Source organism: Loxodonta africana, chromosome 7 (assembly GCF_030014295.1).
Source record: "Loxodonta africana isolate mLoxAfr1 chromosome 7, mLoxAfr1.hap2, whole genome shotgun sequence".
Classification (NCBI taxonomy): domain Eukaryota; kingdom Metazoa; phylum Chordata; class Mammalia; order Proboscidea; family Elephantidae; genus Loxodonta; species Loxodonta africana.
The window spans coordinates 56,567,059-56,584,469 of record NC_087348.1 but is presented as its reverse complement, the minus strand read 5'-3'; the positions used below and the strand labels follow the sequence as shown (position 1 = coordinate 56,584,469).

Below are 17,411 nucleotides of genomic sequence, written 5' to 3'. Positions count from 1 at the left end.
TGAAGGCTGTGGTCTTTGATCTTCATCAGCTAAGTGCTACAAGTCCTTTTCACTTTCAGCAAGCAAGATTGTATCATCTGCATATCACAGGTTGTTAATGAGTCTTCCTCCAATCCTGATGCCTCATTCTTCTTCATATAGTCCAACTTCTTGGATTGTTTCCTCAGCATACAGATTGTATAAGTATTGTGAAAGGATAAGACACTGACATACACCTTTCCTGATTTTAAACCATGCAGTATTCCTTTGTTTTGAGTGACTGCTTCTTGATCTATGTACAGGTTCCTCACGAGCACAATAAAGTGTTCTGGAATTCTCATTCTTCACAATGTTATCCATAATTTATGATTCACACAGTCAAATGCCTTTGCATAGTCAATAAAAAATATGTAAACATCTTTCTAGTATTCTCTGCTTTCAGCCAAGATCCAACTGGCATCAGTAATGATATCTCTCCTTCCACATCCTCTTCTGAATCTGGCCTGAATGTCTGCAAGGTCTCTGTTGATATACTGCTGCAACCATTTTTAAATTATCTTCAGCAAATTTTACTTTTGTGCAATATTAATGATATTGTTCGATAATTTCTGCATTCTGGAGAATCACCTTTCTTTGGAATGGGTGCAAAGATGGATCTCTTCCAGTCATTTGTACAGGTGTCTTCCAAGTTTCTTGGCATAGACAAGTGAGTGTTTTTAGTGTTGCATCCATCTTTTGAAACATCCCAATTCATGTTCCATCAATTTCTGGAGTCTTGTTTTTCATCCTGTTTTTGCAGCTTGGATTTCTTTCTTCAATACCATCAGTTCTTGATCCTGTGCTACCTCCTGAAATGATCGAACTTCAACCAAACCTTTTCGGTAGAGTGAATTTGTGTATTCCTTCCACCTTCTTTTGATGCATCCTGTGTTGTTCAATATTTTGCCCATAGAATCCTTCAATTTTGCAGCTCACAGCTTGAACTTTTTCTTTAGTTCTTTCATCTTGAGAAATACTGAACCTGTTCTTCCCTTTTGGTCTTTGCACTTTTCATTATAATACTTTGTCTTCTCAAGCCACCCTTTGAAATCTTCTGTTTAGCTCTTTTACTTCATCACTTCTTCCATTCACTTTTAGCTACTCTACTTTCAAGAGCAAGTTTCAGAGACTCTTCTGACATCCATTTTCATCTTTTTCTTTGTTTACTATCTTTTTAATGACCTTTTGCTTTCTTCCTGTGTGATGTCCTTGATGTCATCCCACAACTCATCTGGTCTTTGGTAATTAGTGTTCAATGGGTCAAATCTATTCTTGACATGGTTTCTAAATTCAGATGGGTTACACTCAAGTTTATACTTTGACTCTTGTGGACTAGTTTTAATTTTCTTCAGCTTCATCTTGAACTTGCATATGAGCTATTGATGGTCTGTTCCACAGTCGGCTCCTGGCTTTGTTCTGACTGATGATATTGAGGTTCTCCATCATCTCTTTCACCAGATGTAGTCAGTTTGATTCCTGTGTATTCTATCCAGTGAAGTCCACATGTATAGTCACTGTTTATGTTGTTGAAAAAGGTATTTTCAATGAAGAACTTGTTGTTCTTGCAAAATTCTATCATGCAATCTCCAGCCTCATTTCTATTACCAAACCGTACTTTCCAACTACTGATCCTTCTTTGTTTCCAATTTTCACATTCCAATCACCAGTAATTATCAATGCATTCCATGTTTGATTCATTTCAGACTGCAGAGGTTGGTAAAACCTTGAATTTTTTTCATATTTGGTATTAATGCTTGGTGGGTAAATTTGAATAACAGTCATATTAACTGGTCTTCTTTGTAGCCATATGGACATTATCCTATCACTGACAGTGTTATACTTCAGGATAAACCTTGGAATGTTCTTTTTGACAATGAATGTTATGCCATTCCTCTTCAAGTTGTCATTCCCAGCATAGTAGACCATAAGATTATGTGATTGAAAATGGCCAATACCAGCCCATTTCAGCTCACTATTGCCTAGGATATCAATCTTTATGCATTTCATTTCAATTTTGACAACCTCCAAATTTCCTAGATTCATACTTCATACGTTCCACATTCTAATTATTAATGGGTGTTTGTACCTGTTTCTTCTCATATGATAAGTCGTGCCCCACCAGCAAATGGAGGTTCCAAAAGCTTTGCTCCATCCACGTCATTAAGGTCAACAACGCATTGAGGAGGCAGCTCTTCACCAGTCGTATCTTGAGTGCTTTCCAACCTGAGGGCATATGGCAATTATCCTATCACTGACAGCATTGTACTTCAGGTTAGGTCTTGAAATGTTCTTTTTGATGATGAATGCAACACCATGCCTCTTCAAGTTGTCATTCCCAGCATAGTAGACTATATGACTGTCCAATTCAAAATGGTCAATACCAGTCCATTTCAGCTCACTTATGCCCAGGATATCGATGTTTATGCATTCCATTTCATTTTTCATGATTCCCAATTTTCCTAGATTAATACTTAGTACATTCCAGGTTCTGATTATTAAAGGATGTTTGCAGCTGTTTCTTCTCAATTTGAGTAGTGCCATATCAGCAAATGAAGGTCCTGAAAGCTTTACTTCATCCACGTCATTAAAATCAACTCTATTTTGAGAAGGCAGCTCTTCCCCAGTCATCTTTTGAGTGCCTTCCAACCTGGGGGGGCTCATCTTCCGGCACTATATCAGACAGCATTCAGCTGCTATTCATAAGGTTTTTACTGGCTATTTTCAGAAGTAGACTGCTGGGTCCTTCTTCCTAGTCTGTCTTAGTCTGGAAGCTCAGCTAAAACCTGTCCTCCATGGGTGACCCTGCTGGTATCTGAATACTGGCGGCATAGCTTCCAGCATCACAGCAACACGCAAGCCACAATAGTACAACAAACTGACAATAAAGACCAGTTAATATGACTATTATTCAAATTTATGCACCAACCACTGAGGCCAAAGATGAAGAAATTGAAGATTTTTACCAGTTCTTGCAGTCTGACAGTGATCAAACATGCAGTCAGGATGCATTGATAATTATTGGTGATTGGAATGTGAAAGTTGGAAATGAAGAAGGATCGGTAGTTGGAAAATATGGCCTTGGTGATAGTAACTATGCTGGAGATTGCATGATTGACTTTTGTGAGACCAATGACTTCTGCATTGCAAATACCTTTTTTCACCAACATAAATGGTGACTGTACACATGGACCTCACCAGATGGAATACACAGGAATCAAAGCGACTACATCTGTGGAAAGAGATGATGGAAAAGCTCAAAGTCATCAGTCAGAACTAGGCCAGGGGCCAACTGTGGAACAGACCATCAATTGCTCATATGCATGTTCAAGTTGAAACTGAAGAAAATCAGAGCAAGTCCATGAGAGCCAAAATACCACCTTGAGTATATCCCACCTGAATTTACAGACCATCTCAAGAATAGATTTGATGCGTTGAACACTAATGACCGAAGACCTAACAAGTTGTGGAACGACATCAAGAACATCATACATGAAGAAAGCAAAAGGTCATTGAAAAGACAGGAAAGAAAGAAAAGACCAAGATGGATGTCAGAGAAGACTCTGAAACTTGCTCTTGAATGTCAAGCAGCTAAAGCAAAAAAGAGGAAATGATGAAGTGAAAGAACTGAACGGAAAACTTCAAAGGGCAGATTGAGAAGACAAAGTATTATAATGACATGCACAAAGAGCTGGAGATAGAAAACCAAAAGGGAAGAACATGCTCGGTGTTTCTCAAGCTGAAAGAGCTGAAGAAAAAATTCAAGCCTCGAGCTGCAATAGTGAAAGATTCTATGGGGAGACTATTAAATGACACAGGAAGCATCAAAAAAAGACAGAAGGAATCCACAGAGTCATTATACCGAAAAGAATTAGTCGATGTTCAACCATGTCAAGAGGTAGCATATGATCAAGAACCAATGGTACTGAAGGAAAAAGCCTAAGCTGCACTGAAGGCATTAGTGAAAAACAAGGCTTCAGGGATTGACAGAATATCAATTGAGATGTTTCAACAAATAGATGCAGAACTGGAAGAGCTCATTTGTCTATCATAAGAAATTTGGAAGAGAGCTACCTGGCTAACTGAGTGGAAGAGATCTATATCTATACCTATTCCCAAGAAAGGTGATCCAACCCACTGCGGAAATTATCAAACAATATCATTAATATCACATCCAAGCAAAAATTTTGCTGAAGATCATTTAAAAGTGACTATAGCAGTAAATCAACAGGGAACTGCCAGAAACTCGGGCCAGACTCAGAAGAGGACGTGGAACCAGGGTTATCACTGCTGATGTTAGATGGATCATGGCTGAAAGCAGAGAATACCAGAAGGGTGTTTACCTGTGTTTTATTGACTATGCAAAGGCATTCGACTGTGTGGACCATGACAAATTATGGATAACATTGCAAAGAATGGGAATTCTGGAACACTTAATTGTGCTTTGAGGAACATGTACAAAGATCAAGAGGCAGTTGTTTGGACACAACAAGGGGATACTGAGTGATTTAAAGTCAGGAAAGGTGTGCATCAGGGTTATAACATTTCACCGTACCTATTCAATTCTTTTTTTTATTCAATCTGTATGCTGAGGAAATAATCTGAGAAGCTGGACTATACGAAGAAGACTGTGGCATCAGGATTGGAGGAAGACTCATTAACAACCTGCATTATGCAGATGACACAACCTTGCCTGCTGAATGTAAAGAGGACTGGAAGCATTTGCTAATGAAGATCAAAGACCACAGCCTTCAATATGGATTACACCTCAACATACAGAAAACAAAAATCCTCGTAATTGGACCAATAAGCCACATCATGATAAATGGAGAAAAGACTGAAGTTGTCACAGATGATTCCATTTTACTTGGATCCACAATCAACACCCATGGAAGCAGCAGCCAAGAAATCAAAAGATGCATTGCATTGGGCAAGTCTGCTGCAACGGACCTCTTTAAAGTGTTGAAGAGCAAAGATGTCACCTTGAAGACTAAGGTGCGCCTGACCCAATCCATGGTGTTTTCAATGGCATCAGATGCATGTGAAAGCTGGGCAATGAATGAGGAAGACCAAAGAAGAACTGACACCTTTGAATTGTGGTGTTGGCAAAGAATATTGAATATATCATGGACTGCCAAAAGAACGAACAAATCTGTCTCGGAAGAAATACAACCAGAATGCTCCCTAAAAGCAAGGATGGCGAGGCTGCGTCTTACATACTTTGGACATGTTGTCAGGAGGGATCAGTCCCTAGAGAAGGACATCATGCTTGGTAAAGTAGAGGGTCAGCAAAAAAGAGGAAGACCCTCAACGAGATGGATTGGCACCGTGGCTGCAACAATGGGCTCAAGCATAACAATGATTGTAAGGATGGTGCAGGATCGGGCAGTGTTTCATTCTGTGGTACATAGGGTCACTATGCGCTGGAACCAACTTGATGGCACCTAACAACAACAGCAACAACCTGAGGGGCCCATTCTCTGACATTGTATTGGACAATGTCCTGCCACTATTCATAAAGTTTTCACTGGCCAATTTTTTCAGAAGTAAATTGCCAGGTTCTTCTTCTAGTCTGTCTTCGTTTGGAGGCTCTACTGAAACCTTTCCACCATGGATAACCTTGATAGTATTTGAAATACTGGTGGCATTGCTTCCAGTATCATAGCAACACGGAAGCCACCACAGTATGACAAACTGACAGACAAGTGGTGGAACACAATGTCTAGGGATACAGATTTTGGTGTTAAAACTATGAAGTACAAGGAAATAATAACTATAGAAGTCATGGTGATTTAGGAGAAGAGAGAGGAGATCGTGACTGGGACAGGGCACATGGAAGGCTTCTAGGGTTACTGGTAAAGTTGTGCCAGTCAGTAGCAGGTACAAGAATGTAACTAAAAACTCAACATGCTATTTAAAAAATAGCCTACAATCACCTGTTCACTTCTTCATGAAGTCTGTAAGAAATAGTAATGTTTAAATGTATTCTTTTGCTCAGAGGAGATGAGAAACAAGGAGATTCCATTTTTGAAATTGCCATTTTGGACAAAAAAGGGTGAGACTCCCTTCCTAGCTCTTAGTCATTGTGTTAATTACTTCATAAAATGAAAATTTTCCATTGCCCTCATGTATTAAGTTCATTCTAACACATTTCCTCTGCCTTAGTGACAGCCTGTTTAAACATGTGTTTTCTTGTATTTAACAGACATACTTGGCAAGTGCAAGACAAAATCGATGCAAACAATGTGGCTTATACAACTGGGAAGTTAAGCTTTCACACTGATTATCCAGCCCTTCATCATCCACCTGGGGTAAGGTGAGCCTCAAGATATTTTCCACAAGGCAAGCCAGAGACCAATATTTTTATATATTTGTATTTAAGTCTAGAAGGCTTTACGTTACGTAAGTAATGTTTCTTATGAGGATCTTCTTTCTCTAAACAATCCACACTCACAAAATCTCTTTACCTAAATCTTCAGTAGCCTCACATTCCAAAGGGATAAAAGATTTTCATGCATTTTTTAAATATTTTTTTTTTCCTTCCTGGAAGTAACTATTGCCACCTTTTGGTTTGCGAAGAGAGATTTCATTGCAGCAGTACACCTTGGGGTCTCTTTGTAAATATACAACTTTCAAGAGAAGTAAAGAGAAAATAAAGTCCAGGACCACAATGTAGGGCTTTCCTACAAAGTCACGTGACCATCATTTGTATCAATTAGCTATTGCAGCATAAACACCTGTTCTATAACTTCATGGCTTAAAACAGTATTTTCTTAGCTCATGTTTTCATACTGTGGGCTAAGTTCAGCTGGGCAGTTCTTCTAGTCTGTGTTCATATACCTGCAGTCAACTGCTGAATAGGATAAGGACTGGTTGGCTAGGTTGGCTTCTGCTGAGATGGCTTATTTCTGCTCCACACAGTCTATCATTCTCCAGCAGGCTAGCCTAGGCTTTGTGCACATGGAAGCTTGCAGAGTTTCCAGAAAGTCAGCCAAAATATGCAAGGTTTCTGAAAGCCTAGGCTAGGAATCAGCCCAATGTCATTTCTGTAATGCTAATTGTTTGAAGCAAATCACAAGTCCGGCACAAATTCAATAGGTGGGGCAATAGACTCCATTTCTCGTGGAAGGAGCTACAAAGATACATTACAAAGGGATGTAATACAAGGAAGAGAACAACGCGTGTTGTTCTATTAGATTCCTCCTGAAGGCCCCTGGAGAATCCCACTACATCTTAACAAAATTGTCATTTCTTTAAACTAGCTACATTTTTCCAAAATCATCATTTTGTCAAACCAGAAAGTAAATGATCAGAGAATTTACTTTTTAAAGGACATTTTGTCCCTATTTTTAGAGCTAAATTGTCTAAATGAAATAACTACACACAAATCTCTATCTTCAAAAGTAAGTGGAAGTGAAAAATTTGGGCAATCCTTCAAGTAATAAAGGACAAATGAGCCAAAGTAAAAAATTACCCTTTTTTTTTTTTTTTTTTCATTTCGACTGATGTTTTCTCGTCAGTCTGTTTTCTCTGTGCCCCTGTTGTTACCCATTGTTCTTGCCACTATTGGCTAAACTATTCTGTCTGGCTTCACATGTTTTAAATTATTTTGTTGATTGTGAAACACCACATGATTTCTTTGAACTAAATGATGACTGTGAAATGACCACTGTAGTCAACTTTTTGGGTGGGGATTGGGTGGTGGGGACAAGACACACAATGTGATTTGTTCTAAGTATGGCCCAGAGATTTTCTAAAAGCCCAGGGTCAGCAGCCAAGCTAATCAGCTCAGCTGAACTGTAAAAGGCAGGCTGGAGAAAAAAAGTCTGTGCAGATCATTTTTAAATCACACTTCTCCATTTCTTTTTTACAGGTTCAGTTTCTGCACTGCATAAAGCAAACAGTCACTGGAGGTGATTCAGAAATTGTAGATGGGTTCAATGTATGCCGAAAGCTCAAGGAAAAAAACCCTCAGGCATTCCAGATTTTGTCCTCCACCTTTGTGGACTTCACAGACATTGGAGTCGATTATTGTGATTTCTCCGTACAATCTAAGCACAAAATTATAGAGTGAGTATTGTTTATGAATTTATCATAGCAATAAAAAAGTTGACAGAAAAAACTCCATTAACCTAAAGCTTAAAGAAGAAAGAGCTTTGGTCAACCCCAGAGCATTATTTTTTTTTAACTCTTTAACCAAATTTTAGAGTGATAGAGGAAAAAAAAAAAAAAAAAACTTTACCAAATCACATGAAGTCTCCAATTTCTCCCAACATAAGAGAAGATACAAAGACTCATGTAAACTTCATTTTTTAATAGACTTTATTTTTTAGAGAAGTGTTCCAAAAAACCAAAAACTCATTGCTATTGAGTCGATTCTGACTCTTAGCAACCCTATGGACAGAGTTTCTAAGGAGTGCCTGGTGGATTCAAACTGCCAACCTTTTGGTTAGCAGCTGTAGCACTTAACCATTATGCCACCAGGGTTTCCAGAGAAGTGTTAGATTTACAGAAAAAGATGTGGAGAAAGTACAGAGGGTTCCCATACATACCCTCATCCCCCTGCACACTGTTTCTCCTATTATCAATATATTTGATCCCTGTGTTACAATTCTATAATTCATGAACCAATATAGATTAACTAAAGTCTGTAGTTTACATTAAGGCTCATTCTTTTTGTTGCAGAGTCCTATGGGTTTTCACAAATGTATACTATCACTTTCTAGTGCACATGGAACATTTTCTAGAATAGACCACATATTAGGTCATAGAGAAAGCCTTAGCAGAATCCAAAACATCAAAACATTACAAAGCATCTTCTCTGACCATAAGACCATAAAAGTAGAAATCAATAACAGGAAAAGCAGGGAAAAGAAATCAAACACTTGGAAACTGAACAATACCCTGTTCAAAAAAAGACTGTATTATAGAAGACATTAAGGATGGAATAAAGAAATTCATAGAATCCAATGAGAATGAAAACACTTCCTGTCAGAACCTCCGGGACACAGAATGAAAGCAGTGCTCAGAGGTCAATTTATATCAATAGATACACACATACAAAAAGAAGAAAGGGCCAGAATCAAAGAACTATCCCTACAACTTGAACAAATAGAAAGAGAGCAACAAAAGAAACCTTCAGGCACTAGAAGAAATGAAATAATAAAAATTAGAGCAGAACTAAATGAAATAGAAAACAGAAAAACAATTGAAAGAGTTAATAAGACCAAAAGCTGGTTCTTTGAAAAAATTAACAGAATTGATAAGCCATTGGCTAAATTGACAAAAGAAAAACAGGAGAGGAAGCAAATAACCCAAATAAGAAATGAGATGGGTGATATTAGAACAGACCCAACTAAAATTCAAAGAATCATTTCAGATTACTATGAAAAATTGTACTCTAACAAATTTGAAAACCTAGAAGAAATGGATGAATTCCTAGAAACACATTACCTACCTAAACTAATGCAAACAGAGGTAGAACAACTAAATAGACCCAAAATAAAAGAAGAGATTGAAGAGATAATCAAAAAACTCTCAACAACAACAACAATAAAATCCCTGGTCCAGACAGCTTCAATGCAGAGTGCTACCAAACTTTCAGAGAAGAGTTAACACCACTACTGCAAAAGGTACTTTAGAGCATAGAAAAGGATGGGATACTACCAAACTCATTCTATGAAGCCAGCATATCCCTGATACTAAAACCGGGTAAAGACACCACAAAAAAAAAAAAAAATTACAGACCTATACCCCTTATGAACTTAGATGCAAAAATCCTCAACAAAATTCTAGCCAATAGAATTCAACAATGTATCAAAAAAACAATTCACTATGACCAAGTGGGATTCGTACCAGGTATGCAGGGATGGCTCAACATTAAAAAAACAATTAATGCAATCCATCATATAAACAAAACAAAAGACAAGAACCACATGATTTTATCAATTGATGTAGAAAAGGCATTTGACAAAGTTCAACACTCATTCATGATAAAAACTCTCAGCAAAATAGGAATAGAAGGAAAATTCCTCCACATAATAAAGGGCATTTATACAAAGCCAACAGCCAACATCATCCTAGATGGAGAGAGTCTGAAGACATTCCCCTTGAGATCGGGAACCAGACAAGGATGCCCTTTATCACCACTCTTACTCAGCATTGTGCTGGAAGTCCTAGACAGAGCAATTAGGCTAGATAAAGAAATAAAGGGCATCCAGATTGGTAAGAAAGAAGTAAAAGTATCTTTATTTGCAGATAACGTAATCTTATACACAGAAAACCTTAAGGAATCCTCAAGAAAACTACTGAAACTAATAGAAGAGTTCAGCAGAGTATTAAGATACAAGATAAAGATACGAATATCAGTTGGATTCCTCCACACCAACAAAAAGAACATCAAAGAGGAAATCACCAAATCAATATCATTTACAATAGCCTTCAAGAAGATAAAATGCTTAGGAATAAATCTTACCAGAGACCTATACATACAAAACTACAAGACACTACCACAAGAAACCAAAAGAGACCTACATAAGTGGAAAAACATACCTTGCTCATGGATAGGAAGACTTAACATTTTAAAAATGTAATTCTACTAAAAGCATCTATAGATACAATGCAATTCAAATTCCAATGACATTTTTTAATAAGATGGAGAAACAAATCACCAACTTCATATGGAAGGGAAAGAGGCCCCAGAAAAGTAAAGCATTACTGAAAAAGAAGAACAAAGTAGGAGGCCTCAGTCTACCTGATTTCAGAAACTATTATACTGCCACAGTAGTCAAAACAGCCTGGTACTGGTACAAAAACAGATACATAGACCAATGGAACAAAATTGAGAATCCAGACATAAATCCATCCACTTATGAGCAGTTGATATTTGACAAAGGCCCAAAGAGTAGAACTGCCCCACAGGGTTCTCCAAGGAGCAACTGGTAGATTCAAACTGCCAACCTTTTGGTTAGTAGCCATAGCTCTTAATCACTACACCACCAGGGTTTCTTTTAGGAAAATAGGATGTTTCTACCTTTTAAGTATATTCAGAAACTGACTTATTTTAACACTGTCACTGCTACCACTTAAACTACTCAGTTCCAAGGCACCATCACTCACCTTTTGAAGGGCATCTTGGTTGCTTTCAATTTTTAGTAGTGATGAATAAAGCTGCTATAAAAATTTATATGCAGGTTCTTATGTGAACATAGGTTTTCTACACTTCGTTTTTAAAATACAAAAGACCAAACCAACCCATTGCGGTCGAGTCAATCCCGAGTCATAGGGACCCTATAGGACAGAGTAGAACTGCTCTATAGGTTTTCCAAGGAAGGGCTGGTGGATTCAAAATGCCAACATTTTGGTTAGCAGCCGAGCTCTCAAACACTGTGCCACCAGGGCTCCTTTTAAAATATAAGTTCTACATACTTGTAATCAATGTAATTTCACTAGTCAAAACTCTTCACCAGATGTGAAAGAATCTAACCCAAATTAGGTAATGCCAGGGGATAATCAATATCATCTGAAATTGTTCTCTTTTTTCTTTACCTTTTAGTTTTGCCATTCTCTGTGTTGGATTCATTCTCAAAAACAGTCAACAGAAACTACCAGTTGACCTTATCTTTAGAGCCAGTAATCACAGCACAAGGAAAACAACTTATTTCCTAATAGCCCCAAAAAGGCTAGGTGACTCACTGCCCAGCTGATGTCCACATCTACCCCTGAGGCCATCACCATGGCCAAGGGGTTGGAGAATTCCAGTTGGCCTAGCCTGGATCTCATATTTATCTCTGGACTTCTGATGCAGGGTTAGCCCCAACAGAACCACATGAACTGAAAAGGAAACAAGGATGTCTCCCGAAAAAGATGCTAAGCCAACAAAAATTATACATTCCTTGCATAGGACAGTCTGTGTCCTATCTGTTTCATTTAACATTTCCTCATGATTTTTCCATATGCCTACAAAGGCCACTAAGCCCTTTTATTTGAGAATTAGTTTACATTGTGTTCCTAGGACAGTTATTTAATCAGACTTAAGTTAATGAATTTTGGGAGTGTTTCCAATTTGAGAATCGAGTTTGTATTCTTTTTTTTTAAGAGAAATAGCCAAATAATATGAAAGTTAAATCATCTAGTGGATAATCAAGTCCCCAGTATATAAATTCAGCCCTATCATGAACACATATGGCCTTCATTTATTCATTTGACAAGTATTTGTTGAAGCCAACCACTGTTTTTAATGCTTGGGATACATCGGTGAACAAATCAGCCAAAGATCTCTACTCTTGTGTAGCTTACATTCTAATGGAGAAGAAACCATACCAAACTCATTGCCATTGAGTCTATTCCAACTCACAGAATAAAAAAAAAATAAACAAATGAGTAAATTACAGTGAATGTTAAAAAATTTTAAGTGGTCTAGAAACAAGGAAAAGTAGGACAAGTTAGGAGGGCTCTGAAGGACCAGACACTTGGGGAGGATGGAACTTTGTATCATTAAAAAGGATGGTGAGGGAAAACTTCATTGAATAGATGAGATTTGAGCAGACTTAAAGAGTGACAGTGTTTTCCCAGTAGAGTGTTCCAGGCAGAGGAGTCCGTCAGAGCAAAGGCACTAAGAAGTCCCTAAGAACATGTCTGGTATGTCCAAGGAACCCCAAGAAGTCCAGTGTGGCTGGAGTAGAGTGAGTGAGGGGGAAAGTATCAGGAAAAGAGATCAGATGAGGGTGAGTTCATGCAGGCCTTGTAAACCATTGTAAGAACACTGGCTTTTACTAGGAGTGAAATAGTGAGAAGCTGCAAGATTTTGACCAGAAGAGAGACATGTCTGATTTACATTTTAAATAGATCTCCCTGGTTACTATGTTGAATATAGTGTAGAAGGACATTTGAGCAGGGAGCAAGGAGAAAAAAGTAGAACCTGCTGTAGGACTCCAGGCTAGAGATGATGGTGCCTTGGAACTGAGTAGTTTAAGTGGTAGCATGACAGTGTTAAAATAACTCAGTTTCTGAATATATTTAAAAGGTAGAAACATCATATTTCCTAAAAGAAACCCTGGCGGTATAGCGGTTAAGAGCTATGGCTACTAACCAAATGTTGGCAGTTTGAATCTACCAGTTGCTCCTTGGAGAACCCTGTGGGGCAGTTCTATTCTGTCCTATGGGGTCACTGTGAGTTGGAATCGACTCGACAGCAGTTGGTTTGGTTGTTTTAGAAACCCTAGTGGCGTAGCGATTAAGTGCTATGGCTGCAAACCAAAAGCTTGGCCGTTTGAATCTACCAGGCACTCCTTGGAAACTGTATGGAGCAGTTCTACTCTGCCCTCTAGGGTCGCTGAGTCAGGATCAACTCGACAGCAATGAGCCTTTTTGTGAGAAAATATGATTGCAGATTCTGTAAGACTAGTGAACAGATGTAAGAAATTTAGCTATTGAGTGAGATTAATTGAATGTCACCATCTGAATCATGACCTGGCTCTGTTATTACCAAGTTACCAAATTTGGCCATTTGCAAGGTCTCAGGGTATCCCTAGTGGTTAACATTAAGCCACTTGATATATTTCCAACAGGAAATGAAATAAAGTAGGTTTTCAGGTAGCCCAGGACTCCCATCTCCTGAATGTTTGGTGTAATACAATTTTTCTAGTGATTAAATTTTTAAATTTCTTTGAAATGTCTATGTCCTGCCTAGTACAAAAAAAGTCTTTGAGGTAGCCGACAGAATTAGGTATAATGCAATACAGTAAAAACTAAAGAAACTGGGGCAAAGGAAATAATGCTGAGATTAAGCTGTAGAAGTGCATTCCAGTGGTTACCAACTCAGTCACATGAAACACAGCTCTTTCACTTGCTAGGTATGCAGTCTCAGACAGGTTGCTTACCCTCGCTGAGCCTCAGTCCCATTAATAGGGAATAATACTAATACCTACTATGTACAATTGAAGTGGAAATTACAGAGATAATATGTGGAAGTCTCTACCATAATTCCTGACTCAGAAAATGCAGAATAAATGTTGGCTGTCTGTAATTACCATAAAGTCCAGCACATTTACTAGTGTCAGATTTCAATTTCAGCTCTGAGTGTCCAGAGACCAAAGCAAGGAGGGAGCATAATTAGTTATAAGATTCAAGATACTTCCAAAACCTGAAATAAATTTTTACTGTGAATCGCTACAAAATATGATGTAACAGACAACCTCATAATGACATTCCCACAAGGAATACAAAGAATGAATGAATTTCACTAAGCATAACAAGATTTTCAACTTGAATCTCTTAGTAATATTTATTTTAGATTAAGTTGACTCTTTCTGGCACTTCTGGTGAGATTGCTAAAACCACTTGCTGAATGAATGAATGAAAAAAATGAATGTATACATTGTACCACAGGTAACCTTGGTATTTCCTGTATGTGTGTTTGGATTCTTTAATACTGTGTTTCAGAAATCTCTTCCAAGAGGAATTGACCCTTAGAACTGTAAAAAGACATTTCTTGAATTATGTATTTAAAATTATTCCCTTAAAAAAATTAGGTTAGATGATAAAGGCCAAGTGGTTCGCATCAACTTCAATAATGCTACCAGAGACACGATATTTGATGTACCTGTTGAAAGAGTTCAGCCATTTTATGCTGCTCTGAAGGAGTTTGTTGATCTCATGAACTCCAAAGAATTCAAGTTCACCTTCAAGATGAATCCAGGTCAGTGAATACATTTTCTCAGACAACTGAAGGAGGGATTTTCTTCAACTTAACCATCTAGAGTGATAGACATCCAAAGCTGTTTTTCTGCCATGTGGAACCCTTACAACAAAATGTTGATGAGCATGAAACTTGCTTAAATAGCAGACTCCTGACCCCCAGCCCTGTTCTCTTGACTCAAAAATACTCATTCTTAACAAGCTCCCCAGTTAATCCTTACCAAAACAAAACAAAACCTGTTGCTGTCAAGTCTATGTTGACTCATGGTGTCCCCATGCGTTACAGAGTAGATCTATGCCGCAGGGCTTCCTGGGCTCTAATCTTTACAGAAGCAGATCACAAGAACCTTCCTCCGCTCCTGGGTGGGTTTGAATCGCCAACCTTTAGGTTAATAGTTGAGCATACCCAGGGACCTGTAGGTAATTTTTAAGTACACCAACACTTAAGAACCTCCAACATAAAGAATAAACATTTGAAAGACAAGCGGCAGATCAAATAAAATCCTCGTGTGATAGATTGGTACCTTATATCCTGATAACTCAGTGTAAACTGGAGCTTGTCCTTAATGCTTATCCTGGTAAACAAGTAAAAATTATCCCCCAAATTCTCACTAAAAAGTACATAATGTTTACCTACTGAACTTACTAGCAAAGATAGCATTACTTGAAATATTTCAAGTATTTGAAAAAAAGGATCATAAAGCATTGTGTTTTTTGGGCCATTTCTATTTGATAAAGTGCCATCAAATTAGAATCTTTTTTTATATCAATAGTAAATAATTTCTCTCTGCTGTTGATTTGGCCATGTGGAAGAGTCTTTTCACTTATGATTACATGTTAAATTGATTTTTGGGCATAATAAAGTTAGAAACCGCTGTAAATCCACTGCCATATAGTCACAGCAGACTGATTTTAAGAGAGAAAATGTGGTAAAATGAAAATGCCACGGGAGTAAAATCAAAAAAAATAGGAGTTGAAATCCGAGCTCCACTATTTAATAGTAGTGTGTTGTTGTAATTGTTGTTAGATGCCGTCCAGTCGGTTCCACCTAATAGCTACCCTATGTACAACAAAATGAAACACTACCCAGTCCGGCACCATCCTGACAATCTTTGCCATGCTTGAGCCCATTGTTGCAGCCACTCTGTCATTCCATCTCATTGAGAGTGCTCCTCTTTTTCACTGACCCTTCACCTTACCAAGCATGATGTCCTTCTCTAAGGACTGGTCCCCTCTGATAACATCCAAAGTATGTGAGACGAAATCTCACCATCCTCACTTCCAAGGAGCATCCTGGCTGTACTTCTTCCCAGACGGACTGGTTCATTCTTCTGGCAGTCCACGGTATATTCAGTATTCTTTGCCAACACCGTAATTAGGAATAGTAGTGTATCTTAAGCCAAATCCCTCAGCTTCTTGGGACCTGTTTTCTATGTATGAAAAAGTGAAATAATACTCTCTCTTTAGGAATCTTTGTAGAGTTAGAAATAAATAATGTACATGAAATGTTAGGAACTAAGAATGTCACTATTTTAATGATTATTTGAATCTGTTCTACTGAGAAGAAACATTTCTAATTAAGAGATAAGCAACATCAGTAGGAATAATTCAAAGGTTCACCCAGATAATTTTTGTAAGATAAGTATAAAATTACTACCAAGCTGTGTAGTTTAAATGTCATAAAGCCAACGCAGTTTAGCTCCAGTGGGCTGATTTCTGTGAAAAAGTGAATGGGCAATTTTATGGGAAGAAATAAATTAACTACTTCCTGATGTGAAACAAGTAGCAGAGGTATTTTGTATATTTTCTAGCTATGCAAATCATTTAAACACATAATTATTCATATTGAAAAAATCTTTTATCTAGGTGATGTGATTACTTTTGATAATTGGCGCTTACTTCACGGCCGACGGAGCTATGAAGCTGGAACAGAGATATCCCGCCATCTAGAAGGAGCTTATGCGGACTGGGATGTGGTGATGTCAAGGCTTCGTATCTTAAGACAGAGTGTCGAAAATGGAAACTGAATCTCCTGTCTATAATTTTAGGAAGATTGCACCTGGTATATTTAGTAAGATAGGGCAAGTTTATTTGGGTCCACAGGTCATTATCTAAATCATTTAGATATTAATTTCTTTGACATGGAATACGTAAGTCTTTCCAAAATGTACTCTTTTCTTGTAGTCATATAAATTGTCAACTTTTTAGATGTTGTGGTAGTGTTCTCTCTTTTCTAAATAAAGCACCTCTTCAGTTTTGTCATACATATGTTTTAATTTCTTTTCTTCACATGTGAGAGTCTCCAGAATGCCTACAGTTTTCATATCAAATAAAATTTTTCTTCAAATACAGCTTTTTGTTTTAAACAAAGCTTTTGTTTCAAATGATCTTTCTATTTCAGATAAAACTTGTTTCTAGTAAAATTTGTTTCAAATAAAATATGTTTTGCTCCTTTGCCTGTGGAGTCCCCTTTCTCAGTCTGCATTTAACTGTCTTCAGCATGCCTACGAGAAGGCTGTATGTTTTCAAAGACCTGTTTGTTCACTTTTATTATAGAATTCTATTACCTAAACATCCAGACTTCACCAACCTGGCAATCTCAACATTTTCTTTATTACTTAAATTAAGACATCAAACCCAAACATGCCAAATTAACAGAAAATGTAGTCTCCTCAGGTTCTCTTGGAAACCCTGGTGGC

At 37.7% G+C, this 17,411-nt stretch overlaps 1 protein-coding gene across 1 annotated transcript in view; it reads left to right on the top strand.

Moving 5' to 3' along the window:
* The window catches only part of BBOX1 (gamma-butyrobetaine hydroxylase 1), a 69,143-nt gene extending 52,331 nt beyond the window's left edge, over positions 1 to 16,812 (top strand). The window contains exons 4-7 of the mRNA XM_003412311.3: positions 6,221 to 6,326; positions 7,889 to 8,085; positions 14,547 to 14,713; positions 16,579 to 16,812. Coding sequence (XP_003412359.1) covers positions 6,221 to 6,326; positions 7,889 to 8,085; positions 14,547 to 14,713; positions 16,579 to 16,739 — 631 coding nt within the window. The 3' untranslated portion in view covers positions 16,740 to 16,812. The remainder of the gene's footprint in view (positions 1 to 6,220; positions 6,327 to 7,888; positions 8,086 to 14,546; positions 14,714 to 16,578) is intronic.
* Positions 16,813 to 17,411: the final 599 nt, after the last annotated feature.